Source organism: Trachurus japonicus, chromosome 12, assembly GCF_045865225.1.
Source record: "Trachurus japonicus isolate A0001 chromosome 12, Traja_1.0".
NCBI classification, from domain to species: Eukaryota; Metazoa; Chordata; class Actinopteri; order Carangiformes; family Carangidae; genus Trachurus; species Trachurus japonicus.
The window spans coordinates 14,618,835-14,644,562 of record NC_140918.1 but is presented as its reverse complement, the minus strand read 5'-3'; the positions used below and the strand labels follow the sequence as shown (position 1 = coordinate 14,644,562).

General features: G+C 43.1%; 2 protein-coding genes across 5 annotated transcripts; both read right to left on the bottom strand.

The window, feature by feature from the left end:
• Positions 1 to 630: 630 nt before the first annotated feature.
• Positions 631 to 3,200, bottom strand: hcar2 (hydroxycarboxylic acid receptor 2-). Its single transcript, XM_085792409.1, has 2 exons — positions 2,936 to 3,200; positions 631 to 1,501 (listed from the first exon to the last, which is right to left on the bottom strand). The coding sequence occupies exons 1-2, from the start codon at positions 3,070 to 3,072 to the stop codon at positions 655 to 657; spliced, it is 984 nt and encodes a 327-aa protein (XP_085648535.1). The 5' UTR covers positions 3,073 to 3,200; the 3' UTR covers positions 631 to 654.
• Positions 3,201 to 5,132: 1,932 nt separating this feature from the next.
• Positions 5,133 to 22,008, bottom strand: sapcd2 (suppressor APC domain containing 2). 4 transcript variants are annotated; one of them, XM_085793361.1, is made up of 6 exons: positions 20,737 to 22,008; positions 13,128 to 13,261; positions 8,521 to 8,694; positions 7,429 to 7,530; positions 6,934 to 7,053; positions 5,133 to 6,829 (listed from the first exon to the last, which is right to left on the bottom strand). In XM_085793361.1, the coding sequence occupies exons 1-6, from the start codon at positions 21,584 to 21,586 to the stop codon at positions 6,701 to 6,703; spliced, it is 1,509 nt and encodes a 502-aa protein (XP_085649487.1). In that variant the 5' UTR covers positions 21,587 to 22,008; the 3' UTR covers positions 5,133 to 6,700. The 4 variants fall into 4 exon arrangements, with proteins under 4 accessions (XP_085649487.1, XP_085649489.1, XP_085649490.1 ...); XM_085793363.1 differs by having other exon boundaries at positions 8,548 to 8,694; positions 20,737 to 21,865; XM_085793364.1 differs by having other exon boundaries at positions 6,934 to 7,050; positions 8,548 to 8,694; positions 20,737 to 21,865.
• Positions 22,009 to 25,728: the final 3,720 nt, after the last annotated feature.

Genomic DNA, 25,728 nt, shown 5'->3' with positions numbered 1-25,728 from the left:
GCAGAAGATGAGTTTTATATTGATCAAGCACGTGGTTTCATATCACCAGAGTTAACTGAGGAAATATGTGACTGTTGATGAAGTTTGTGCATTTACATAACAGAGAAGAACTTCAATGTCTCCCTCTGGGTGACCCAAACCTGTAGGACCACTGCACAGCGCATATTATATTTGTCAATATCTACTCCAGCCAGAACATAACCTATTCTCTTGTATTTCACTACATCAGTGCATTTATAAAACAACTTTTGGTAACCCTTTAATTTACAGGCATGATAATAATCTCAAGAAATAGCCAAGAAATATCAATTAATCGCATAGTAATGTCAAGAAATAGCCTAGAAATAACAGTCAATTTCATAGTAATATGTGTTTCATAAAGGCAAAAGTTTACACATGCTTTTCATGCTTTGAATTTTCTGGGAAAGGCCAGAATTTTTCTACACCAAGTCCTTGCAATCGACTGTTATTTCTTGGCTACATTTCTCGACACTATTATGAAATTGACCTTTATTTCTAGACTATTTCTAGACATTATGATGCAAATTCTTGGCTATTTCTTGACATTATCACGTAATTAGCGGCCTGTAAATTAAAGGGTTACCCAACTTTTGTGTTAAATTAAATAAAAAAAAGAACAGCCAATAGGAAACGTCACTGTTGGGTTTGAGTCTCGCTGGTTTGACAGCAGCCGATGCTCCATGGCAGCTTCTCCTTGGACAGGTAGAGCATGGGCTGGATGGTGCTGCTGAAGTCCATCAAGCCGAAGGCCACGTAGTGAATGTAGCAGCGAAACACGTCGGGAGAGAAGTACTCCTGGAAGGGGAACAAGGCCACAGGGGGGAAGTAGTTGAAGACGATAATGGCCAGGATGATGAGGACCATCTTGAAGGCTCTCTTCTTCACAGGGTGCATCTCGTCTCTGCCGGGCCCGGACTGCCTCAGCGCCCAGAGGATTACAATGTTGCAGAAGACCATGAAGGCGAACGCCGCGAGGATCATCGCCGTGAAGACCTTCTCAAAGTTGACGATGTTGCCCACGCATTTGGCAGCGGCGTAGGCCAGAGTGATCAGCCACACCACCATGGCCAGGACGGCTCGGTGCTGACGGTCCTTGAGCTCGGTGAAGGTGATGGGGTGGACCACGGCCATGTACCGGTCCAGGCAGATGCAGGAGAGGAAGAGCGGCGAAGAGTCTTTCATGCCGTAGAAGAAGCGAAGGACGTACCAGGTGCTGCTGGTGGTGAGGAAGACGATGTTGGCCAGCTCCAGAGGAGGGATGAGGCAGAAGAGCACGTCTAAAATGGCCAGATGGAGGATGAAGATGTCTGAGGTAGAGGAGTCGCCCTTGTTCTTGTGGATGAGCCACAGCACCATCATGTTGGCCGGGATGCCCAGGAACATGTTGATGAACTGCAGGGTCAGGTACCAAATGAGGACGGCGGGCATGTCTTTGCAACGCTCGTACACCGTCTTCTCGCCAAAGGAGTTGTTGGTGGGTCTGTGAGAGACGAAGACCACAGAGGAGTTGATGTATAAGATCTCCATGAAGGCCACAAAGTGGTCAGAAGACACCAGCCGGAGATCTGTCAGGGAAACACATGAGGTTCTGCTGTTAGAGACGAGAACTTCCTCTTTACATGATAGAATAGAATAGAATGACTTTATTGTTCACCATAGTGGAAATTTGTCTTTGGCCTCTCCAAGACAACAAGTATAAGACAAATCAAAGCACTCCACAGCATACACATAAAAAACATAGAAACAAGAAATGTAAACAGGGATAACGGAGCTGGAACTTTTAAAAATTAAAAAAATTGACATTTGACACACTATACAACTAATCAATTGTTGGGAAAAATAATGGTTAACTACATCAATAATGAAAGAATCATGTTGGACAGATGCGGGGCAGTGGTTTTAAATTTAGAGTCCTATACAATTTTATAATTGATTCAAAGAAACAACACTGTTGTTGTATTTTCATATGATTTGTGATTTATGGCCCCTTAAACTTTAGTCTGTCACATATTCTTTATCCACCAGTATAATGATAAAACATATTGTTATATTTGCTGGAATATCATTTGATTACTGTGATATCACAAAAAAGCTACAATATTGTTTTTTTTTTCTGTTTGTCTGAAAGGCAACTCAATAACTAATAACTTCACATTTGAAATTAAATGAATATGTTCCAGTGTATTTATCGTCAGCGGGTTTATCACCCATCCACAGTCCAGATGAAATACTGTGTAAACGCATAAGAGCAGCCATCACACCTTTAATTTGTAAAATGCATCTCCCTTAAATGGCCACTGCAGTACAGTAGAAGTAAGAAACAAGTATAAAGTATAAGAAATCAAGAAAAACATTAAACTATTTATGATAGTGTTATTTCACCATTGGAACAAAAGCTGTTGCATTTAAAAACTATTTTCACAGTTTAAGTGCAGTACAAAATTGATATTTTTTCAATGTAGTTCTGTATGGTCGATAAAGCCTCTTACCTTAATGTGATATTTAGCCTTCGACTTAACTCATTACCCCTGACGCTGACGCCTTAGCCCATCTCCCTCACACACAGTGTCGCAGAGCCATGTAGGCCACACACTGACATGGCTGTATATTAAATGCGTTTTTTTCAAGAGGTCTGTGAATGTTTGCATATGGCCTTGTGTTTATGTTTCCCCAGAGGTCAATATACAAGACATAGCATTATCTCTGTGCATGGTATGTAAATGTGCAGCCAGACTATAAATAGAGCTGTGTCCCTCACAGCATATGTGAACTAATAAAGTCAGATTATTGACACAGTAAAACAGACCTGGCTGGATCTTACAGATCTTATACCATACAGGAGAGATTTATAGAAAACTGTTGTTAATGTATTTAAATTAAGACATTATGAGTAAATATATAAAATGACACTCACCTGTTCAACAGGATACCGTAGCGCCTTCCTAAAGTGACTGGCGTCCCCACTCTCCACCTAATCCCTGTGACTCCTGTGTGTTTCTGGTCCAGTGTGAACAAATGCCAACCCCCCTCCTTAAAATTAATGGAAAACATCTTTTGGAAAAATGACCCAACACTTCAGGGATCCTGCTCCATCCGATCGTCCAATCACAGCGTCGAGACGAGGGTGTGGAAGCTGAACATCTCCCCCTGGATGCCACAGTTCCTTGTCTGGCCCCTTTACATCCCCATGTACACCTTTAAAATAAAGAAATTAAATAATCGTAAAACAAAGAAAATGATAATCAGTTCAATTGCACATGAATGTAAAATGTGATTTGGGGAAAGAAAATGCCGTTGAAATTTAAAGCAGTTTTCATGTAGAGGACGTGTTGTGGCAAGCCATCAACCATTCTCCACCGATTGGCCGTGATGCAACAAACCGATGGTGCCTGACGGAAAATCGGCAGTAAACAACTGATGCAACAGTCCAGAAAATCACTTCTGATTCAGTTCAGTGTAACGATGTGTAATATGTTACGTGAGGCGGACATGTTTTTGAGGGTGTGATGTCTGCACTTCACCCAATGTGAAGAGGAGGCAGAGAAAACGACACATCGCTTCATCATACTTCACCATCACAGCCTCTGTCTGCATCACGAGTGTTTATGTGGTTTACACATCTGCAGTTCAGAATGACCTCTGAGGTGACCTTTTGACCTCTTGGTCTTATTCTATATGGACAGTGTAAAGTCTGCTGTGTAATCAGTCATCCTACAGCAAACCGTGACTAAAACATCAATACATGGTGCAGTTAAGGCCTGTTGATTATTTTATTATCACTTCATTACATGTTATGTTGTGTTCGTGGTGCTGCAGTGCTGTCGTGCGTTTGAACAGCTTGACTTTCCGTCTGTTGAAACCCGACTCAGTGTTGGACCTGTTTGTATTGGTGTCAGGTTCACAGCGCTTGTGTTTCCCCCTTATAAGGTAGAAGAGTCTCGCAGGTTTGTTAAATTCTGCATCAGAGTGGAAACACACACTGCAGCAGCAGCAGAGACACAGCTGCTTCTGTCCTAACCAACAGGCCCGTTTCAGAGATCAGTGGAGCTTCTTTTAATATTTTGCATTTATTTTTCTATCACAAACACTACATTTTTTCATCATGGAGAATCTTGTTAGTTTATAATCTGACAGAAAACACCACCATCTGCACAAAATCTTTTTAAGCAGCTATTTTGTGAGATTTGATTTAAATCTGTTATACTAAATAGTATCGGTCACTGACACAGCTACGTGTTCCAGTCCATGAGACAGAGCCCATACAGGTTAACCATCACATGGCACATAAAATTTGTTTACTGAGCATAAATGAGCTCAAACATTCAAAACACAAAACAAACACCTGATTATGATGTGACAGAGCAGCCGTCACAAGTTAAAGACCACAGAGAGCACATATTTGAATTCCTGTTCTCATCTGTGCGCTTGTTTGTATTTGAATATGTCTCATCATTTAAAACTGAATTTATCAATTCCTTACTGTATGAATGTATGAAAAGAAAAATCTATGACTATGCAAATATTAACTAACAACTAAGGTTTACACTGTCACTAATCATGTGTTTATACAACAGCCTCCTTTTATTAGTGTATTATGCAAGTTACAGTTGTTAACAAATATGTTACAAAAATCTAAGCAACTATGTTATAAACCATATAACTTATTTGACTGAAAAGTTTTTACTGATACTTGAAAACACCACTGTCAGTCTTAATGCATACATGACTCTGCACTTTAAAGGTTAAATATGTAAAACCAAAACACACACAGTCAACTGAATCAAAATGTGGGAGCAGAAAAGAGGAAACAAAAACAAACAGTTGTGTGTTGCTGATCTCACGCATTGATGTTCTAGTGCCCAGAGATCTTTAAGTTAAAACTTATCATATAACATTTGTTATTATCTTTAAAAGCACACATGGATGAAATAAATCATCTTAGTTTTTAAATCTGGAAAGAAGAGAAACATGAACATATATATGCACCAAGTAAAAAATATAGGAAGTAATTTATGCAATATCCATTTGATTGGTTCTGATGGGCTGATTTAGTTTAGTGTGAGAGCAGCAGCGACGTACCGATGGTAAAGGGAAAAAAGGACACAGTCAGCACCGTTTGGTCGTATTTATTTTTGACATTTCGTCAGTACTCCCAGTAGAAAGCAGAAGGAAGAGTTTCACTCACACATAATGTAGTTTGAGCAGCAAGAAACGTACAATCAAACAAGTGGGAAACAGACATCAACAGAATAACTATGTTATGTGCAGACATCCCAGCAGTACCATACAAGTCCATTATAAAACTACCACCACCCACTCACTAAATATGTCTTTTGTAAACTTGTGGATGGCTTAGTGTTTTTTTTTTCTTAGTTTAATCTAAAATCACTGTTTTCCAGGCCAATCCTGATAAAAGTGGATGAAGACAGGGACAAAATGGGTTTTTACATCTGTGCTAACGCTTAATCTCCAAGTTTCAAACGGAAATCTCTTCAGAAGATAAATATTTAATAGCTGTAAATATGACCCATGCAAAGAATCCACTACAGACACACAGGGGATGTGGCACTAGATAACCAAAGAGATTTTTTTTTAGTTAGTTTTTTTTTTTTTTCTGACTTGACATCAGAACATCTCCCAACTCCGACACATTCACCGTCTACCATGTTTGTCCTCCTCAGCTCTCTTCTACGTGCAAACTCCTCTCATCTGTCTCTGCCGCGACATCGCGTCGGCTTGTAAACTGCCCCTCTTCTCTCTTGTTTCAGTCTTAAAAAGAAAGTAAAAACATCCCAAAACTCATGAAAGATCTTAACGTTTAACATGCTACTATAAAATACAGTAAAAACTGTTCCTCTCAGCCATTTCTCTTTCTCAGTGGTTGAAATTAAGAACCAAAAGCCAATCGGCGAATATCAGGTAAACATTATTATCAATTATTATCAATATCATCATATCAATATCTTTTACATTAAAAGGAAGGAAATACTGAAGACGAGGGTGAAGTGTGTCTCGTGATGACTGAGATTAAAGTATCAAACTTAAAAAGGTTTAAACAAAAGTGTAACTGATAGGTCACAGCAAGCAGGTGCAGCTGGTTTGTTTTCATATTAAACTGTAAGAATATGGCATTTCATTCCAACAGATACCGTTCCCACTGTTGTCCAATTCCTTTTCGGACCCCTACGTTAAAGTTTATGTTTTTAAAGCTGCTTGTTCAGTCAAGCAGCGGAGGAAAAGAAACAGTCTTTTCAGGGGTGGGAGTGGAGATCTTGCAGATGCTGCAAGAAAAAAAAGGGGTGGATGGGATCTCGTGGGACCCGACTTGTTTCTTGATAGTGATCCAGTCTTTTCAGCTCGGTGGGAGTGCTTGTGCGGGGAGCGTAAAAGGCAACAAGTACAAGAGCGGTTTCAGCTCTTGGGTCTAGGTAGTGTGTGGTTTGGTTCGGGGTTGGAGTGGAGTGGTGACATGCTGCAGTCAGTCGAGGGTTTTTCGGCGTGTCATGGCTAAAAGGTGCGACACTGACACGAGTGGTCAGTTGGGTAAACAAAGAGTCAACTTCAGTCTTCCAAAAAAAGTTGGATCCAGACCAGCGCAGATATGTCAACAACATTACGTCATGTTGTTTCCTAGAAAAACACGGTGGTGGTGATGTCACCGTGTTGGGTGTAATTGTTTTCAGATGAAGGTGGAGTCCATGGTGCTGGTGTCTTGTGCGCTGCGGGCCCGAGCCTCGAAAAGCTGCTTTATCAAGGCCGATTTCTCCTGTTCCAGCTGTGCGATGCGCTCGCTCTTGTCAGTCACCTCCTTGATGTGAAAAGGGGGGAAATGAAGTGAGTGTCAGACATTTTATTCCTAAAGGCTACGGTGACTTCTATCTATCTACTGGCAGTTTGCGGACTGTGTTGGACCTGTGTGAGGAGTCGGTTCTGGTCCTTCAGTCTCTGGATGGCTTGTGGAGGAGCTGGAGGTGGAGGCTGGGGGTTTGTGGACAGAGCTGCAGTCTGAGCACCACTTGAAGGAAATGACTGCTGGGAAATAAAGAGAACCAGTTTTAAATGGATAAGAAATAACAGATATATTCTTACATGTTACACTGGTTTTTTATGACATATAATGTACATATTTCATCTTATTATGTTATTTCCCTTTCGAAATAGCTGGCAGAATTTTTCAAATGAAGAGGACATCTTATCGATGCTGACTTTAATGATGTAATTTAGCATTTTATGGCTTACAGCTTCTACCTGAACACCTCAAATCTTAAAATGAGTGAGTTTTACTTATGGAAAAAGACTTTAACAATTCATATTTTGTTTTCACCTCCATATCCTGATACAGGGAGGGATGTTTGACTTGAATCACAGTGTTACCAGGACAGACCATCACCAAACAGTAACACTCACCATCCCAGTGCAGGAAATGAGCTCATTAAGGCAGTGGTTGACCTCTTGCAGTTTGGGAATGAGAACATTCATGCGACTCTGATTAGCTTCAGTGAAGAAATCCTGAAAGAGGAGACATCACAGAGACAAAATGAACTCCAGAGGACAGTTTAATGTATGAAGAAGGACAAGTACAGCTGTGGGGAGATCAGTTTGAAAAAGCATTTAAGGAGGTGTTAGAGAAAGAACAACATGACACTCAAAAACACAAATTAACACAGCTGGTGTTTAACTTCATCAGGTATATCCACAGTTCACAATCCCCTGTCTGTTTTTTCCAAGAAATTCTCTTTGTGAGAATAACACCCTGAACTTTAAAAAGCTCAGTCTGTCAGGGTGGAGAGGTGGAGCCTCTGTTCATGTCCTGTTTCCATAACAGGACATGAACAGTAAAGTTAACATCACATGAACTTTTCCCACTTGATTTTTAAACAATCAGAGAAAAACGTATAAACAACTCTCAAATTATTCCTCATCTATGGAGCATATTCTTGTAGGACATACAGGAGTAAAAACATGATTCCATAGTAGATTTCATGTTAGATGTTTATTATTTATTCTGTGTCACACTGAGTTAAGAATATTAAAGGGATAGTTCAACAATTTGGTAAATTGGCCCATTGCCATAATCCCTATAGTCATAGCACTCGGTTCATTACATTAATCATCGGTGGAAGCTATTTTTAGAATGAAACGCTTTAGTGGGCAAGTTGTGACCTGCACATTCACCACACTATGAGATAACTGAACTTTACTAAACAGAGTGAGGGAAACCAAGAAATCCCATGAGCCTCCGTAGCGTAGCTCTGAGCAGCTCGCGGCTCTGCTCCACCGTTCTAAAAATAGCTTGCACCGACAATTAAAGGTAACGAACCTACTGCTATGACCATAGGGATTATGGCAATGGGCCAATTTGCAAAAATGTTGAACAATCCCTTTAAGTATAAGTTCAAAAACCACAAATCATTATTGTTTGTGGGGAATACCCTCTGATGATGTAATATTGTCTGTATGTGACCAGTAAAAACAAACAACAGGCTGCATCTCCACTACCTTTTTCGCTTCAGCGTGTGAACTGACCGTGCAGTGGGAGCTCTGGCCGACCTGCCTCTGTCTCTCTGTGACATTGTGGATTTGGCCCTGGTACCAGTCTCGGGCCCGCTCCACCACTTCCAGGCCCGCCAGCAGAGAGTCCTTCTCCTGCTCCAGCTCTTTCATTTGCTTCAACTGTGTGAATGGAAAGTAAGATAAAAAAAAAGGAGACGGGGGAGAAGAGGGGGCAGGAAAAGAGTGAAATGGTGGAGGAGGAAGGAGAAAAATTCAATTAAAACAGACAACAACAAACCAGACTTCACAGAGACCCAATGGAGAGAAAACATTTAATTCCCGTATTTCCCATGGCATCGCTAAGAGAGCTCTCAGACGGCTGCCAAGATTAAATCTAATCATTGGCGTTGGGGCGGCCAGCAGCAGTCTGCAGTCTGCACGGTGGACAAACTCCCATGTTTTCACTGGGGGGCATCTGCAGCAAACTCTTTTGTGCCGGTGGAAACAATGGCGCCATACCAATTGTGCCGGACTCTCTCTCCCATCCTGAACAATGTTTTAGAGGAGCAATCAGCCCGGCGCCATGGCAACCGCGCAGCAACCTAAGAATGGGGCAAACAGCGCGGACTCACTTCAGCTACGGCCACCCCAGTGAGTATGAGTGTGTGTGTATGTGTGTGTGTGTGTGTGAAAGAGAAAAGAGGGAGTGATGTATGTATGTGTGTGTTTGTGTGTGTGTGTGTGTGTGTGCACCCCAGCAAGGCTGCATTGAAGTTGTGCTGACCAGGCTGTCCATGCGGCACATTGCCACAGTGCAGGCCTCATTGCTGGCATTCAGCCACCTGGTGTGTCATCTTTCTATCCACCCCGTCGCTCCATCCCTCCGTCCCTCCGTCCCCCGTGTGGCTCAGTGCATTCCACTCATCGTCGCTCATACGCCAGAATACATGTTGCGACAGTGAACTAACAGTGGACGACAGATTTAAGAGACCAGAGTAAAAACCCTGTTTAACATATGTCTGCTCTTCACTACATAAAGTCTGATCACAGAGAGGGGAAGACAGGGAGAGGAGGAGGAGGAGGGGGAGGAGGGGGTCCGGGGTCCGTGTCTAGAATGAAGCATGACCCAGTGTCAGGCTGCATGAATGTGGTGGGCCACAGGCAGGAAAACCCACTGTTTAAAAGACAGAAAGAAAGAAAGAAAGAAAGAAAGAAAGAAAGAAAGAAAGAAAGAAAGAAAGAAAGAAAGAAAGAAAGAAAGAAAGAAAGAAAGGGAGCAGATGAGAGAAAACACACAGAGAGAGGGAGCAGAGCAACAAATGGCTGAAAGCTTGTGGAAAAGTCCATGCACATGTATGTTTGTGTTCTCTGAATGAAAACGCACGTACAATAACATGACGCCCAATGCGCAAGCTGTTTCGGTAAAAACACAAAGAACAACATAACAGCCTTTCAAAGGTCATCTACAAAGCGCCAGGAGACAGAGTGGTGGGAAACCTTCAAGCAACAAGTCTCTAATTCTGTAAAACAAGGACAGTTTAACTGCAAATAACAATTATTTACATCTGTCTGTTGTTTTTCTGATCAGTAATTACATGGTTTTGTCCATGAAATGTTAGGGAAATTGTGAGAAATACCAAAGTCATGCCTTGAACATGGTTGTTTTGTCCAACTAACAGTAAAAAAAAAAGAGAGACAAACTGAGTTTCATATACAAAAAGCAAAGCAGCAAAATGAAACATCTGAAAAAAATAAAAGCAGGGAATGTTTGGCATTTTAACTTAATGTGGATCAATTGACAAATTGACTGCTGCTGCCCACACCCACTTTGCAACACTTCAGCAAGTTAGTTAGCAGTTATCAAATGTTAGAAAACACACCCATCAAATTCTTCATCTCTCTTGCTTCGTCTAGCAAATAGTTCATAATCCAAACAAATAAAACGTAGCAAAACCCTCACATTTGAAAGACTGCAGCATAAAATATTAAAATAACTGTCAGGCTTGTTAGATAAGGAGACATAGAGAGATTAACACTGTTGTCAATGCAGTTCTATCAGCTTCTCATCATAACACCAGTCCAAACTCTGAGGCTCCACAATAAACCAAGAAAACATCCCAAAGTCCCTTAAACAAGCACAGATCAATACTTTTTAGTATCCTGAACACACACACACACACACTGAACTCCCAGCCTCTGAACCTTATCATAACTTTTTTTTATCTCCTCTATTTGCCTAAAGCGTCACCGTCACAGTCACAGTCAAATGTCAAAACAACCTCATACACACCTTCAGATCCTGACATCAGTGCAGAACCATCCCATAGACCGACCGTACTTCCCTCTGTCCTCGACAAACATCTCTCCCTCCCTCCCTCCATCCCTCCCTCCCTCCCCGTGCCTCTCTCTCCCTCTCGTCCTACTCACCCAGAGGAAAAAGTGCAGGGCTTTGCTGCTGTAGAGGCTACTGCTGAGGGGGATGAAGACGGTGGTGTAGGCGGCCCACACAGCCGTCCAGGCCGGGCCGGGCCGCCCCAGCGAGTCCTCTACTTCTACCAGGCCCCGGGGCCCAACCCGGCTCACTACCATCAGGGCAGCAGCGGCCCGAGTCGGCCTGGGTGGGAGGGACAGAGGGAAGGGGGAGGAGGAGGAGGAGGAGGAGGAGGAGGAGGAGGAGAGGGGCAGGGAGGGAGGGTGAAGGAAGGAGGGGAGCCGGTCAGTCCACAGCCTCTCCAGACACAGAGGCCGAGAGGGGGGGAGGAAAAAAAAAAGAGACGGAGACGGCGACACAAACAGGGAGAGAAGGAGGGAGAGGAGGCGAGAGCTGGAGAGAGTGAGAAATGGTGAGGCAGGGGGAGAGACAGAGAGTGAGAGGAGGCATGAGCTCCCCACTGGAGGTGGGAGGGGCAGAGTGAGGGGAGGGGGGGAGGGGGGCAGGGGGCACAGGGAGGGGAATGTGGGGGCCAATAGAAAGTGAAACGGAGACGAGCCTTGACTGGAGACCTCGTCTTTCAACCGTTCACTGCACCGAAGAAATGAACCGTTTTATCTTTAAAAGCCTCTTTGAGAACATCAGTATTACATCCCATGATCCTCTGCTTTCATCCAACTCAACGAAAACACACAGATCTAACAGCAGCTGATGTATCTCATCATGTCACAGCTTCGCACAGTTTCAGTTTCAGAACAACAGCGACAAAAGACTGTTTACATTCACGACTGACCTGCCAGTCGAAGAAACATTAGAGTTCATCAAAAGTAATTTAAACTTTAGGAGCACAAAGGGACAGGAACTATCCCTTTAAATTACACTTGTATCAGATAAGGAAAAGCAACAGTCCTGACTTTTGAGAGGCTAGAAAATCAACTAATCAATTAGTACATCGACTTAAAATGAATCATCAACAATATGAATACTTGCTGAGGTTTATTAGAATTACATATGTCATCTGTCAAGGGAAAAATCTATATTTGTTTGTTGCAGCTAATCAAAGGTGTCACTTTATATATATTTTTTATAACAAATGTGAATGTGAACTTATTATCTTAAAAAAATAAAAGTTAAAGAGACCCAGAGTAGTTTGCTTTTGGTTATAAAAGAGTCTCATATTACTGAGAAACACCGGCGCATCGCACTGCACCGAGACACAGGCAGTACACTGTTGTTAAAGGAGACAGGGACAATTAATCAGTTTATTTTCACAACCTACAAGAAGTCCCGGGGCGGTGTTTAGCTTAGAGCACCCACCCCATGTGTTGAGGCTACAGTCCTTACTGCAGGCGCCCCCGGTTCGAATCCTGCATCGAGCGGCCCTTTCCTGCATGTCGTTCCCCCCCTCTCTGCCCCCCCATTTCCTGTCACTCTCTCGACTGTGCTTTCAATTAAAGGCGAAAAGGCCCAAAAAATATACTTAAAAAAAAAAGTCCTGTCTCAAAATAATACACCGGTTCAAGAGTACGATATAAACTAAAAGTTTACAATGCATCAGCTGGTCGGAAAAAAGTTAGTTTATTTGGAACTAACCAACTTACTCGGTCCAAACAGCTGATAGGCGGAGCGATACAGCACATCTAATAATTCTATTACAGTGGGAGGAAAAGTTTATCTTTGCAGGCACAGTAATAAGATCAGTACTTAATGATTGCTACTGCAGTTTTGTTCAACGTATACCGAACGTGCTGTGTTGTGAGTTTGTGCAAATGAAGACCAATTGTGAAACATATTTCCCAGCAACAGCTGTGTCGTAAATATCACTCAGCAACACATCTGTCAGTGATTTTGTTGATTTATCTGGTAAATGTTTTGTCTAGATTAGAATATGTCTAAAAGTTGTCAAAAATGCATATTTAATTTCCCACCACAACCCAGTGTCACATTTAAAATAGCTTGTTTCATCCAACCAATAGTCCAAAGCCACAAATAGTCACATCTGAGAATCCAGACTCCTACAGGACATGTTTGGCATTTTTGGTGGTTTCTGCTCTAATTAGGTTTGTAGGGACTGTGGTTTGACCTGTGAAGGAGTGAAATGGTAGATGCAGCTGTCTGGTAACAAACAGCAACATGCATTGGAGGTTGATTAATTAAGAAAAAAAAAAAAAGGTGTACCAACCATTCCATAGTCCACTCCGTTGGATATGGTATGTCGTCTCTGCTCGTCCCGACTCCGCCCGTGTCGCCTGGAGCCGCCAGTAAATCCTGTTGCTGATTCGCTCTGGGATCTTGGTAAACCGGATTTCGCAACACCTAGACAAGTGAAACAGACATTACATCAACTTCAACACACAACACTGTTTGTCTCCTTGGCAATCTGTAATTACTGCAGTTTTGTTGACTGCACTGTGACTGTGTTTCTGCAGCTGGCACACAATGACACATGTCCAACACAGTAACTGGAATCACATACTCGATGTTGAATTATGGCCAACAACTCAAAACAGTCAGGTAGTTACAGGTCGACTTTGAAATTCAGGTGAGTCTGGAAAATCTCACCAAGCAACATCATAACTGACTCTATGTTCTCACAGTTAGTCAGCATAAATAATTAATAACTACGTCTCATATCAAAAGAAAAAACATGAAGACATAATCATTTGCATTAGATTCTGGTTCTTTTTATACACCCAGTTACAGTCACATGTGTATAGATTTCTCCCTGGTGTAATTAATATGAGACATGACATTTTATTGGGCAAAAAACCTACATTTCTTTCGACAATGATGAAGGTGTTGTGTTTGGGTTGCCAGTGTGTGGTGTATGTGCACCACAGGAGGGAGCTGTGCTCTGCAAATCTTTCTGGTACCAACCAGGCAGGATGACTTTTATTGAATCATACTGAATGGAGTGAGGTGAAAAAATGGTAATGGTGAATGAACTTGCACTTATATAGCATTTTTCTAGTCACTCAGACGACTCAAAGTGCTTTACACCGTATGTCACATTCACCCTTTCACACACACATTCACACAGCTCTGTTCGCAGACAGAGAGGGGGTCTAATCATTCACACACATTCACACGTCCGATGATACATTGGAGGGCAACTATGGGTTCAGTGTCTTGCCCAAGGACACTTTGACATGCGGACTGGAGGAGCCGACCCTCCGGTTAGTGAACGTCCGACAACGACCCGCTCTACAGTGGGTACTAGTTTCATTTGGACGTTTCCCTCACGTAACGCGTGATTCACGCGTTGCGTGAAATTGTAGGTCACACTGTAGCCACTAGGTGGAAGCATCGTACTGAGATGCAGCTCAAAAGATTTTGGGATAATTCCACGTTTGACCACAACGTAGCTGCAATGGAGAGTGGCGCTGTTCATAGGCCATAGGTACTTCATTTGCAGCTGTGGTCGAGAGAGCTAGAGAGTGAATGGAGAGAGGGACCGCTACGCCGGTCAATCAGATCAATGTTGTTGTTTTATTGTTTCACAGTGGTTACAGACAGTAACCTACGTTCAACAGGATCAGTGGTTCTCAGCCTTTTGGGGGTCCCCTGCATATTTTTGATCTCTCCTGTAGCCTGGCTGGGTGGCTCCAAGTTTGAGTAGTTTGAGTTCTGCAAGTTCTGGTGAATGTAACAATCCACTCATAGACGATCGCTCCGTCCGTGCCAGCAGCCTGGACCCGATGCTGCTGGACTCACGAGCGGAGCAATAATGCACATCTGTCAGCAGCTGCTCTTGAAGGGACAGATTAGATGCTGATTTTGTTAACAGTGACTTTGTTGCATCCAAACATTTAGCATATCTGTCGGGTGCTGTCTCTTATCCGGTACAAAGTGGGAGATGACAGAACTACTTTAATCGAGGGAAAGCTACATTGTTGCGAGTGACTCCGGCCGGCGTGTGCACATGCACTAAGCCTGGGAATATTCTCGTTTGTCCCGGACTCCCGGTCATAGTTATCTCAAGGAAATTTAAATCGAATGCAACTGGACTTGGTTATTTGTCTAGGAAGACGTTTCACCTCTCATCCTCTTGGATTACAAGTTACAGTTGCATTCGATTTAAATTTCCTTGAGATAAGTGCACACTGTTCCTGCTGTCAATTCGGTCATAGTTCATTTGTAACGTGTTTTCTTCATTCTTCATTAGGCTAATGTTAACACTAGAACCACCCAGATGGTCTCACACAGACGTTTGTGTTTTTCTTACATAAATGACTTTGTTTACATTAAAACTACAGGTCTCTCAGTCCGTGACTTTTCCATGTGTGATGGTTTCTGAAGCTACAACTTACACAAATGAAACATTTGATTTCTGGGCATTTATACCTCGGGCCGACAATAGCTTATTTTTTCTTCAATTATTGTTTTCATCTACAGTTATATTTATCATAATATGCCCAATTCGGGAGGGAGAGAGGGGGGAGAGAGTGCCGCGGTCACGTTACATAATGTAACAGTTTCCAGAAAAATACAAAACAGGATATTTATTCATGTTACCCTCTGTTTAGGTAGATAAAGGTCTCAGTCACATTTGAATAAAAATAATGCAATTAGGCTAAATATCATAGGATCTTTTTTTTTTTTTAAGATAGGCCTATTTTATTCTTAGTTCCATAATTCAGAGATGATTTTCACTTAACGAAATGAAACGAAACAATGAAGCCTACAGTTTTGTCCTCCGGCTTATGAAAAGTGTGAGGAGAGGTAGCTACTGTAAGAACCGGTTTTTCTAAGCTGACTGAATAGCTGTGTGAAGTTCTGTGGGGGGCAGGGCTGAAGTATCCACAAGCACACCTATTGATCAGAGATAAATGAAGGTGCTAATGTGTCGCTGATGTGTCTATTAAGCTGGTCCTACAGACCGCTGCATATAAACCCCACTGTGGCGATTTTCACCCAGCCTCGCTTTCAATAAAACACACACTAGCATTCTATAGCCTAATTGCAATCAGTGAAATATATGAAATCAATATAAAACACAATTTAAATATGAGAGTTGCTGTTGCTCTAGTTTAATAGCGCTGCAGCTGCATTTGCCGTGCGCCCCTGTCTGTATGTGAACCTGTGTCTGTCTATGTGCAGGCAGAGATCAGAGATGGTGTTTTAAATAACCATGTTAGCATCTCACCAGCTCTCATCTCCGCCAGTCAGCCTCTCAACCTGCCGCCTCTCTCGCGTGCGGGCGCACCGCACGTAAACACACGTGAGACGTGGACACATTTATTTATTTATGTATTTTTTCTGTGGGAAACACTGATCAAGCTGTGCATACGCACAACTCTCCGCAATATTCCATTGATAAATCCGGACCCAAGAATGGTGCAGACATGAACACACCTCGTACTCCACCCCCAGAATGCATCAGCACAACCATATATGGTCAGCACGTGCATAATTAAGTAGCCATGTGCTCTGTGGAGCGGCAACAAACCGGAATGATGCTTCGGCGGACCTGCCCTCGCTTTTGAGGTCGGTTGTGAGAAAAATGCCTGCTGTCCAGACAACTGTGTTTTTTTTTAAAGCACCCCTGCATTACACAAACACACACATACGGTATATATAGCCGCACAGTGATCATAATAATGATGATAAGAGAAAATGCATTGTTCACTAAAACTGCACGTTGGCATCCCAGACTGAAATAAAATCTTTGCTTACAGTGATAGCTGCTCTACTAAGTGAACTATACCTTTCTTGCGTTACTAATGTTATTGTGTCTCAAGTGTTTCAGAGTCGGCCGGCTGTAAACCAGCTGACCCCGACTGACTTTTTTTTTGCGGTCACATCAGCACGGCTGCATCTTCGGTCGCGGCTGCTGTGGCATTAGCCCACATTGCCCTATAGCCAGTCCGTCCCTGTCACTGGTTGTTTGTGTTGTCTGTCAAAACATGGATGAATGAAACCTATATCCACACATCTTGTAGCCTATTTCTATCGAGGGAAAGTTATTTCAGGATATCCTGTTTTATCGCCCAGCCCGAAAGTGACATAGGCTATTGCCCGTTCATTCATGAGAAATCATCCAGCTACACTCTCAGTCAAACAAGGTGGGGAATGAACACTACTGTACAGTAGTTGGCTCATTTTAAAAACACACCGGCAGCATCGCCCACTGAGTTAATTAACTGCTGTGTGCTGTGTGCTGTGTGGAAAACCATGCTGTGGTCCATAATCGCGGTGCAGATGGGTGTGTTTGGAGCTGACAAGAGGATCGATAAAAGAGAGTGAGACGTATAGCTGCCGTCGTTACATTTTTCTCATTGAAAAACTATACTGTATTATTATTATATTGCATTCCCCATTCGTGTTCACTGCTCCGTGCTGCTGTCTTATAGGGGCGATCTGCTGCTCACAGATGCCACCTGGTGGTTGTTTGGGCACATTGCAGCTTCTGGTGAAAACACAATTACTCCTCCACAAAAAATCCGCGTGAGCCTCCCGTGACTCACGCGTGAATCTCGCGTGAAACCGTCCAAATGAAACTAGTACCCACTGTACCTCCTGAGCCACAGCTGCCAAGACAGCAGCCATGAAGCAACACTGAAAAGGCTTCATTAAACTTTCTTCTTTTAAGTGTGAAATAGTTTGTTTGTTTTTCAACTGGGGATAACGTCAGTGGTGGAGAAGGAAATATGTGAAGAATCTGAGCTTGGGGCCATAAATCATAACACAGGAGAACGAGCAACCTGGACAGGTGAGCTGGAAGAACAGTGGTTAACGGTGTCATAAGCAAAAATGTGGCGCCAAGAAAAGGAGGTGGATAGTAAAACAAGATTTTTCTGTCAAATGGTTTTGATATATTTATTTGTGTTGTAAATTGGAGAAAGACAAAGAAATTTGGAGTGTTTTTTTTCACCTTTATTCATTGATCATTGACTTTTGTTTTTTGTATATTTATTTAGTCAAAACAGGTGAACTTCTCACTAACTTTCATATTTTAATCTCCAATTCCATGACAATCGGGCATAGCCCATCTGCTGATGAGGACCATGTGATATGTTCAAAAGCTCAACTACTAAATGGTTCTTGTGATGAGATTGTTTCGACTACTTTTGTCTACGAATAAATGGTGAAACTAAAGGACGCATAAAAGCTTTGTCTTCTTGCTTCTCCCTCCTCTCTCCTTAAACCTCTGCCCTGATCCTGAGTCTGTGGGGTGTGTGCACTGTTTCCTGTCAGAGTTAAAACACGCAGGTCTGAGTTTGTTTCCATTTAGTTCACATGAGTGAAAACTTGGGAAAGCATACCAAGGGTTGTTTTTCTTTTTTTTTGTCTATCATATCCCCTCCCCTGATACCTACTGTGGTATGTTATCGTTGTCAGATTCCTAGGTGTAAGTGCGTACCATGCCCGCTGACCTTTCCCAAAAACACACGAGTGGAGCGAGCGAGTGGTGAGAGTGTCAGAAATTTGTGCTGATGTCCAGGGTGTTGTGGAGGTTTTCACAGATGCAGCGATTTGGTGAGCTCTGGCCTTTCTGCTGTAATCTGGCCTAATCCAGCTGTGTTTGGCCGCACATGAGAGATTACATCATGGAAACTGGTCTGTCTGTCTCGCTCCGTTAATTGGACCAAAGCATCTGGATGGCTAAACATCACACCAATACTTAATCAATTGACGGTTTCATAGCAAAACTATGGGTATTGTTACGCAACAGTAACGTCCATGCAATATTCTGTTAAAGCTCTGCGCAAGATTTTTTTGAATCTCACCGCAGGGATTTGCTTCCATTTAGCCGTGAGAGCATTAGTGAGGTCGGTCACTGATGTTGCGTGATAAGGCCTGGGCTCGCAGCCGCTGCAATTCATCCCAAAAGGTGTTAGATGGGGGTCGAGGTCAGAGCCATACAAGCCACTCAAGTTTATCCCCATAAGACTCAAAAATACATCTGACCTCAGTTTGTGCACAAATAAAAAAAGGTGCCTTTAACCAAAAGTTGAAAAATAAAATGCCTAAAATACATCACAGTGGGCTGCAGCATTAAGATTTCCCTTAATTGAATTTCGGAGACCAAACCACAAACAGCTGCAGACAGAAAGCACACAAAAGAATGTGAACTTTTCATTCTGCGTGTCTATCTATCTATCTATCTATCTATCTATCTATCTATCTATCTATCTATCTATCTATCTGGAAACACAACTCTGTTCTTTGTGGGATAAGCAGTGAAAGCCCAGAGGGCTCGACACAGAGAGTGTGAGAGTGTCACTCTTATAGCTCTAGACAGGCCTGGCTGTATAGAAGATCATGCAAATTTGGACAGACTCCAGTTGAGTGTGCGTGTGTGTTAGAGACAGAGAGAAAAAGAGAGAGAGAGAGATGGAGAGAAAGCAAGCGAGCATGTAAAAGGACTCTGGTATGATTGCGAAAGGAAGAGGAACAACAGGGAGTCTGTATGAGAGCCTGTATGTATGAACAAGATAATGAGCAAGTTTCTCTGTAGCAGCTCCTCTAACCTACATCCTGCAACACACCACAGGGAAAAAACTGAACACATGAACACACAAACACAGAACTGACCATCACCCGTTCCCCCCATTCACAGCACCACGGCCGGAGCCAGACCCTCATGGTGGATAAATCTCTGCAGGAATTTCTTACATGACCTCTGGCCTGACCTGGGGTTAACAACGACAATTATTCAAGGGGGACACCCATCTTTGGAGCAGAAAACCCTTAAAACCATCCTGTTTAAGTGGTGACATAATAGTGAAACCTGAGAGGTTTACTGTCAAAATCCCAACTAAGACTGTTGTTGACCTCCTTCTCTTTGAGGAGTAAGGGAAAGTCGCTCCACTCTCAACTTTTAAAGGACTTCTACTGAAGGATAAATGCTGACATGCGAGCGCTATACGCAGACATTGTGCACTTGTGTGTGTACGACATGGATCAGCGCATCCAATTAAATCATAATATGAGATCGAAGCTGCCAAGACTGCAGTGAGTGGACATATCAGCTCAGTTATGCATGCAAGTCAAATGGCTTGCTCATGGGAATTTAGTCTCTAGTGCATTCTGGTAGGTATTCAGTTTCTTCTGACTCACATCCCCAAACACATTTCTGTTGGTGTCCAAATCAGATTTTTGTTGTTGTTTCAAGCCTGCAGCAACAAGAGGAGCGAATTGCAGACTGAGGCACAAACAAAAGGAGCAGCTGGATTTAAAATCTTTAAATAGGGATGGGAGTGCTGTAGATCCCATGCAAATAATGGAGGCATCAACACGAACCTTTAACAGAGAGTTGACAACTGTGATAATCAATAAAAAACGACTTACCAACCTTTTTTTTAACCATTTACATCCCAAATGTTGTAACATTTGCTGAAAGCTTTGTAGATGTGCTGTTCTGTCAGACAAAACAAACTATTGAGCGACTTTTCTTGGATTTTGGGAAACTGTGATGGGTGTTTTTTCCACTATTCCCTGATATTTGACATTCCCAGACCAGAAGGCTTTACTTTTTTACTGTAACTCTGTTATTTGCCATTTTTCACATTCTATTTGTTCTATTATTATTATCATCCTCATTTTCAGGACTAATTGTTCCTTGTTGTTTATGGTTTTATGCTTTTATCCTGACTGTTTTATCTCACTCTGTAAAGCAGATCAGGTCTTTTTTCATGTTTTTTATTGACTGTGTTTTCTAACTTGTTATGTAAAGCACTTTGTACCTGTGTTACTACACAAATAAAGTTTATCATTATTATTATTTCATGGGTAAACATGAAATAATCCCTCATACACTCATGTCGAGAGGCCTGTGGTGAACTCACCTGGTCCTTGGAGCTGCGGTGACTCCAGGGCGAGTGACTCAATGGACCTGACCCGGCTCTGCTGCGGCTGTGCGGGTTTGGTGGCGTGGCTCGGCTCGCTCCTGTAGCCCCCTCCTCCTCCTCCCTCCGGAGCCACGGGGATCCGCTCCAGACTGCGGCCGGACCTCTCGAAGCCCCCGCCGCCGTACCTCGCCGTGGCCGGTCCACACGCAGGGTATCCAGCCCCCTCCTCCTGCTGCTGCTGCTGCTGCTGCTGCTGCCTGGTCCGGCTCTGCAGGGAGGACGCGCGGTGCGGCGGCTGCGGCTGCTGCTGGATGTTGGTCACGTTGCTCGACCCCAGCGGACGGACCTTGTTTTCCACCCGTGGGGGTCCGGCGACGCTGCATGCGGACAGCGGCGCAGGTTTCTGGGGCTGCTGCTGCGGGTGCACGGCGGCCTGGGCCTTGAAGTGGGAGCTGTTCTCCGGGTTGAGCATCGAGTACCGGAGCCCCGCGACGAACCGCTCGAAGGTGAGGCAGCCATGCGGCGGGGTGACCCTCCGCAGGCAGCTCAGCACCCCGCCGGGCAGAGCCTGGGTGTCTGCGCCCTGCCAGCGGCTCTCGATCTCCGAGATGTGCACGTAGCCCCGGCCACCGTCATCCAAAATGTCAAAGAGGGTCCTGAGGCTGTGCAGGAAGGCTTTGGGCAGACCATCTGTTGAATACTCAGTCTCTTTCGGCTGCTGCAGCATTTTGGCGGCTTTAAAGCTCTCCGTCCTGCCCTGAAACACGTCTTTCCTCGGCCCAACTCGGCCGTAAATCACCGACGTCCCGTTCAGTTTGCAGCCTCGGTCGGTCGCTATTAAAGCCATTGAGGTGTTGATAATCTCTTAGTGACTTAATTACTCAAAAACACGCCAACACCAAGTTGGATAACTTTGCGTAAACACGCTCGAGCTCCACATGCGGAGTAATACACGGAATAACACAATATCTGTCACTTAAAATAAAAACAAACTACGCGTCTTTAAACAGATTTTTAACCTGAATTCCCAGTTTCACCGTGTCAGGACTCGGGACTGGACCTGCCTGGCATCGATACTCCACCGCCGCTGCTGCTGCTACTCTCTGATCAATACTTTCCTTTTTCTGCCGAGGACCGCCCTTCAAACGGCTGTGCGCGAGCGGCCGGGCTGCAGCCATTGGCCGCGGTGTGCACGAGCTCGCCGCTCATTGGTCCAGACCTGAGGTAAGCTCCAGTTTGAGTTGTGCTTTTGTTATTACTAACGCTGCTGAGACGTTATTCATAAAAGCCTGGATATTATTATACTACACCCCCCCCCTCCCCTCCTCTTAATCAGAAAGAGCTGGGTAAACTATCATTTTACAGCCCCCCACCACACACACACACACACACACACTAACAAAACCCCTTTGTTTCACCTGAAACTTTTTAACTCTTTGATTAAAGGAAACCTTAACATTTCCAAGGTGCACTTGAGACTGTGTTAACTTTGTGTTTGTGTTAATTCACACGTACACACACACTCCCCTCCTCCCAATCCAACCCTGGATTTCCATGGATGCAGTTGCTTCACACCCGAGTTCACAATCTGACTAATCTCAAATACAACTTGAACTAATCTCAAGTTTACTCTCTCTTTTGCCACTTAAACTAGATTTTGATAGCAGTTCAATTAATCAAAGTTTTGTTGTGGAGTATTTGTATTGTGTGATAGGCTATTTGCCAGTTTTCCTTCAGTTACTGATTTGAACATTTCTTGCACCACTATCATGTTCAGGAGCTGGACATAATAAAAGACACTGCCGTCCATAACACATAGGCCTAATAGCTAATCTCTGTTGTAAAAAGAAAAAAACTGTAGGCTATTACTGTAATTAGCCTGTTGTGATGCCTTTATCTACACGTCCCTTGTCTCGGCTATTTGAAAAAATAGTAGGATAAATATGTGTTGCGCAACTCTGAGATCTCTGATTTTGAAGGTTATGGGTGCTTTGATGATACAGATCTGCACAGCTCTATCTCTAGGCTAGTGTACATTTATTTTACCATAGGCCAGGGGTGTCAAACTCATTTTAGTTCAGGGGCCACATACTTGTACAAGTGGGCCGGACCATAATACCTATAAATAAAAAGAAAGAAAGAAAGAAAATACATAGTACACAAACGTATTCAGATGTTTACAGATAATGAGCTATCCTTTTACAAAACATATTATAAACAACCTAAAATGTCTTGATAACAATATGTGCAGTTTAACAATATTATCGCTCTTCTGTCTTCTAGTTTTCCTGAGGGCCGGATTGGACCCTCTCCCGGGTTGGTTTTGGCCCACGGACCACAAGTTTGCCACCCCTGCCATAGGCTCTTCCTTATTTTGTCTTCATTTATGTTTAGTTGTTAATGTATTTTTGCGCTCTTGGTGAAACAACAACTCTTAGACTACAATAAACTATATATAGATATGTAATTTATTTTATTGCATTGTATTTCAATAAATAACCATTAATTATTGAATGAATTATACCTTTCCCTGAGTTCCTACCTTTCTATTAAAGATAACAACAACTAGTCCTATCAAAATAAAGCACTGTGTTTCTTTACAGCCCAAAAGGTCCTTTCACCATGCATCAGTTTTGGTATTACGTAATATGGTTTATATCAAGATCTTCTCTCAGTCGGGCTTAAACTCTGCACTCTCTCCCCGCACACACACACACACACACATGTAAATCCAGCTCTCACACAGTCAAAACACATCGCAACCATTTCTGGTACATCAGTGACACTTTTTCTGTTTCTCTGTCTTCAGCGATGAGTCACACAGAGAAACTCTCTGTCTCTGCACAGACCAGTGTTTATCCCTGATCTGCCCAGACTTGCACTCTCATTCCGTCACCATCTACAAAAAAAACTTTTAACAGTTTAATCTGTTGTTTGTTTTACCCAGTTTCTCTTAGATCTCTCTATTCTTTTGCACTGATTTTAATTTCGTGCTCACGCTACTTATTCCTTTGTTTATACACGGCATACTTGTGCAATTGATTGAAAAGCAGTCTGCCGTACAAATAAAAGTGGCTTGACTTGACTTGATGAACGCTGAAGACACTGTCACCCAGTTACAAAGGCCTCCCTGTAATTTTCCTGCCTAATGTGTACTGTTCCTGTCAAACCAGATAATGAATCACACATTTTCCCTATTATATTACTACAAACCTACTGTACAGACCCTGCAAGACAGGATACACAACCAATAAATCCCCTCTGGGCAAACACATGTACTCCCACTCCCTCTGACAATCAGTTACACACCAGTTGTTCTCGTTAACACATTAATTTGTGGAAATTGATTATGACTGTAGGCTAAAGAGCAGAACCAATAGATCAGATGTTCTCATACTCAATAGATTTGACCCAGGAGAAGCCCTGGGTTTTCCATTTGGGGGCTGCAGAAATGGTGGAAATTATGTTTATTATAGGGCTTTTTTGGGGGGGGGGGAGACTTATTCAGCCTGATTGTTATGTAACCAAAGAAAATAGACAGAGGAAGAAAGAGGAGGAGAAACACACACACATACACACACACACACACACACTGTCCAGTTGCAGCTAAGATCAGTGTGATCACTCGATTCACAGAGTAGGACAACCGAGCTCCCTCCTGCTCTCCTCGTCTCTCTTTCTCATGCTGTCACGCACATGCATGTATTACTGCTGCTGCACGGAACAGCCAAATGCACACATACACACATACACACACATGGCAGGATTTATTAAGTGGGTGCCAATAGTTCATACCGCTTTTAGTTTTAGTTAATAGGCAGATCTTCAGCTCCACTGGTCAGTCAGTCCTGTCATGTAACACGTAGCCCTGCGCTGTCTTTTCCCTCATTATCTCCTGTTTGCCCTCTGTTTCTCCAAGTCTTTCCCTTCAGCCGTATCAGTGTGCATGTGACAAAGGATTTGAGAGCTTATTCAATTCATGAAGCCCTTTTTTTTCTCTCTCTTTTTTTTGGGACAGGGTATAGACACAGACTTCAAAACCTTCAAATCTTGGAGGTGTTAAATCAGATTTGAATTACAGTCAGTGGGAGGATGGGAGCGAGAGGAAGCAAGAGTGGGGGTGGAATCAGTCTGCACAGAGATGGAGAGAAAAAAAGGAATATTAAACCAAAGCCAAAAATCCTCCCTTATTCAGACTGCCTTAACTATGAGTATCTCCCATCCATGCCCTTTTCTCTTTCTCTGTCTCAAGCACACTCCGCCGGTGTGAGCTCCACGTTTCCAGCTCTCAGGATTTCTTTGGTTCGTTCTCCATGAATCGAACACCCTGGACTTTGGTCGCTTCATTCACTCGAGGTGTTCAAGTACGCTTGAAAGACTCTATTGTCTCGGAGACCTGCACTGCATGGTGCAGAATTTATGTCACTAACACCTTCATGTGCAAACTAGTTCAACTATGCAAATCACAGAAAGTAACCATAATCTGTTTCTTTTTCTTCTTACCACCACAAACTAAATCTAGGTCTTTTCTTTTTTTTTAGAGAGAGAGACATTTTCACACGCGCGAGTCGAAACTTTGAGAGCTTCTGTTTTCAGCACTTGAGTAGAATCTGTCTTTATGGAGGGGACATGCTGCTCCTGCATGGCCTCTTAAATTTTGTGCATCTATGTGTTTTTTTACAAGGATAGCAGATGGTAAAAAACGGTAATACCTCTGAGTCTGGGTGCTTGCCAAGGCAGGATCAGCAATGTTCCCCTCTGTGTCACATACTGTATACACTACAGTATGTGTCTATAGAGCAGTGTGCAAAATTGCAGGCTTATATTCATTCAATCAAAACCAATTCAGGCAGCGCAGCCATCCAGCGTGCTGGTGCAAGCCCTCTGCACAAGCATGGAGTTGGATACAAATGAAATACTTCTATTTTTAAAGTAATGTCTAGTTCTGATACAGGAAGTATGAGTTACTGACTGTTTCTTGTCCTGGAA

Bases quoted from the DNA above. Each gene is read 5' to 3' on its own strand.
- hcar2 (XM_085792409.1), bottom strand. From the start codon at position 3,072: ATGTTTTCCATTAATTTTAAGGAGGGGGGTTGGCATTTGTTCACACTG. The intron at 1,502-2,935 runs GTGAGTGTCATT...CGTCTCTCACAG, and splicing joins TACGGTATCCTGTTGAACAG to ACCCACCAACAACTCCTTTG.
- sapcd2 (XM_085793361.1), bottom strand. From the start codon at position 21,586: ATGGCTTTAATAGCGACCGACCGAGGCTGCAAACTGAACGGGACGTCG. The intron at 7,531-8,520 runs GTAGTGGAGATG...CTCCTCTTTCAG, and splicing joins CACACGCTGAAGCGAAAAAG to GATTTCTTCACTGAAGCTAA. The intron at 6,830-6,933 runs GTCCAACACAGT...TTTCACATCAAG, and splicing joins AGAACCGACTCCTCACACAG to GAGGTGACTGACAAGAGCGA.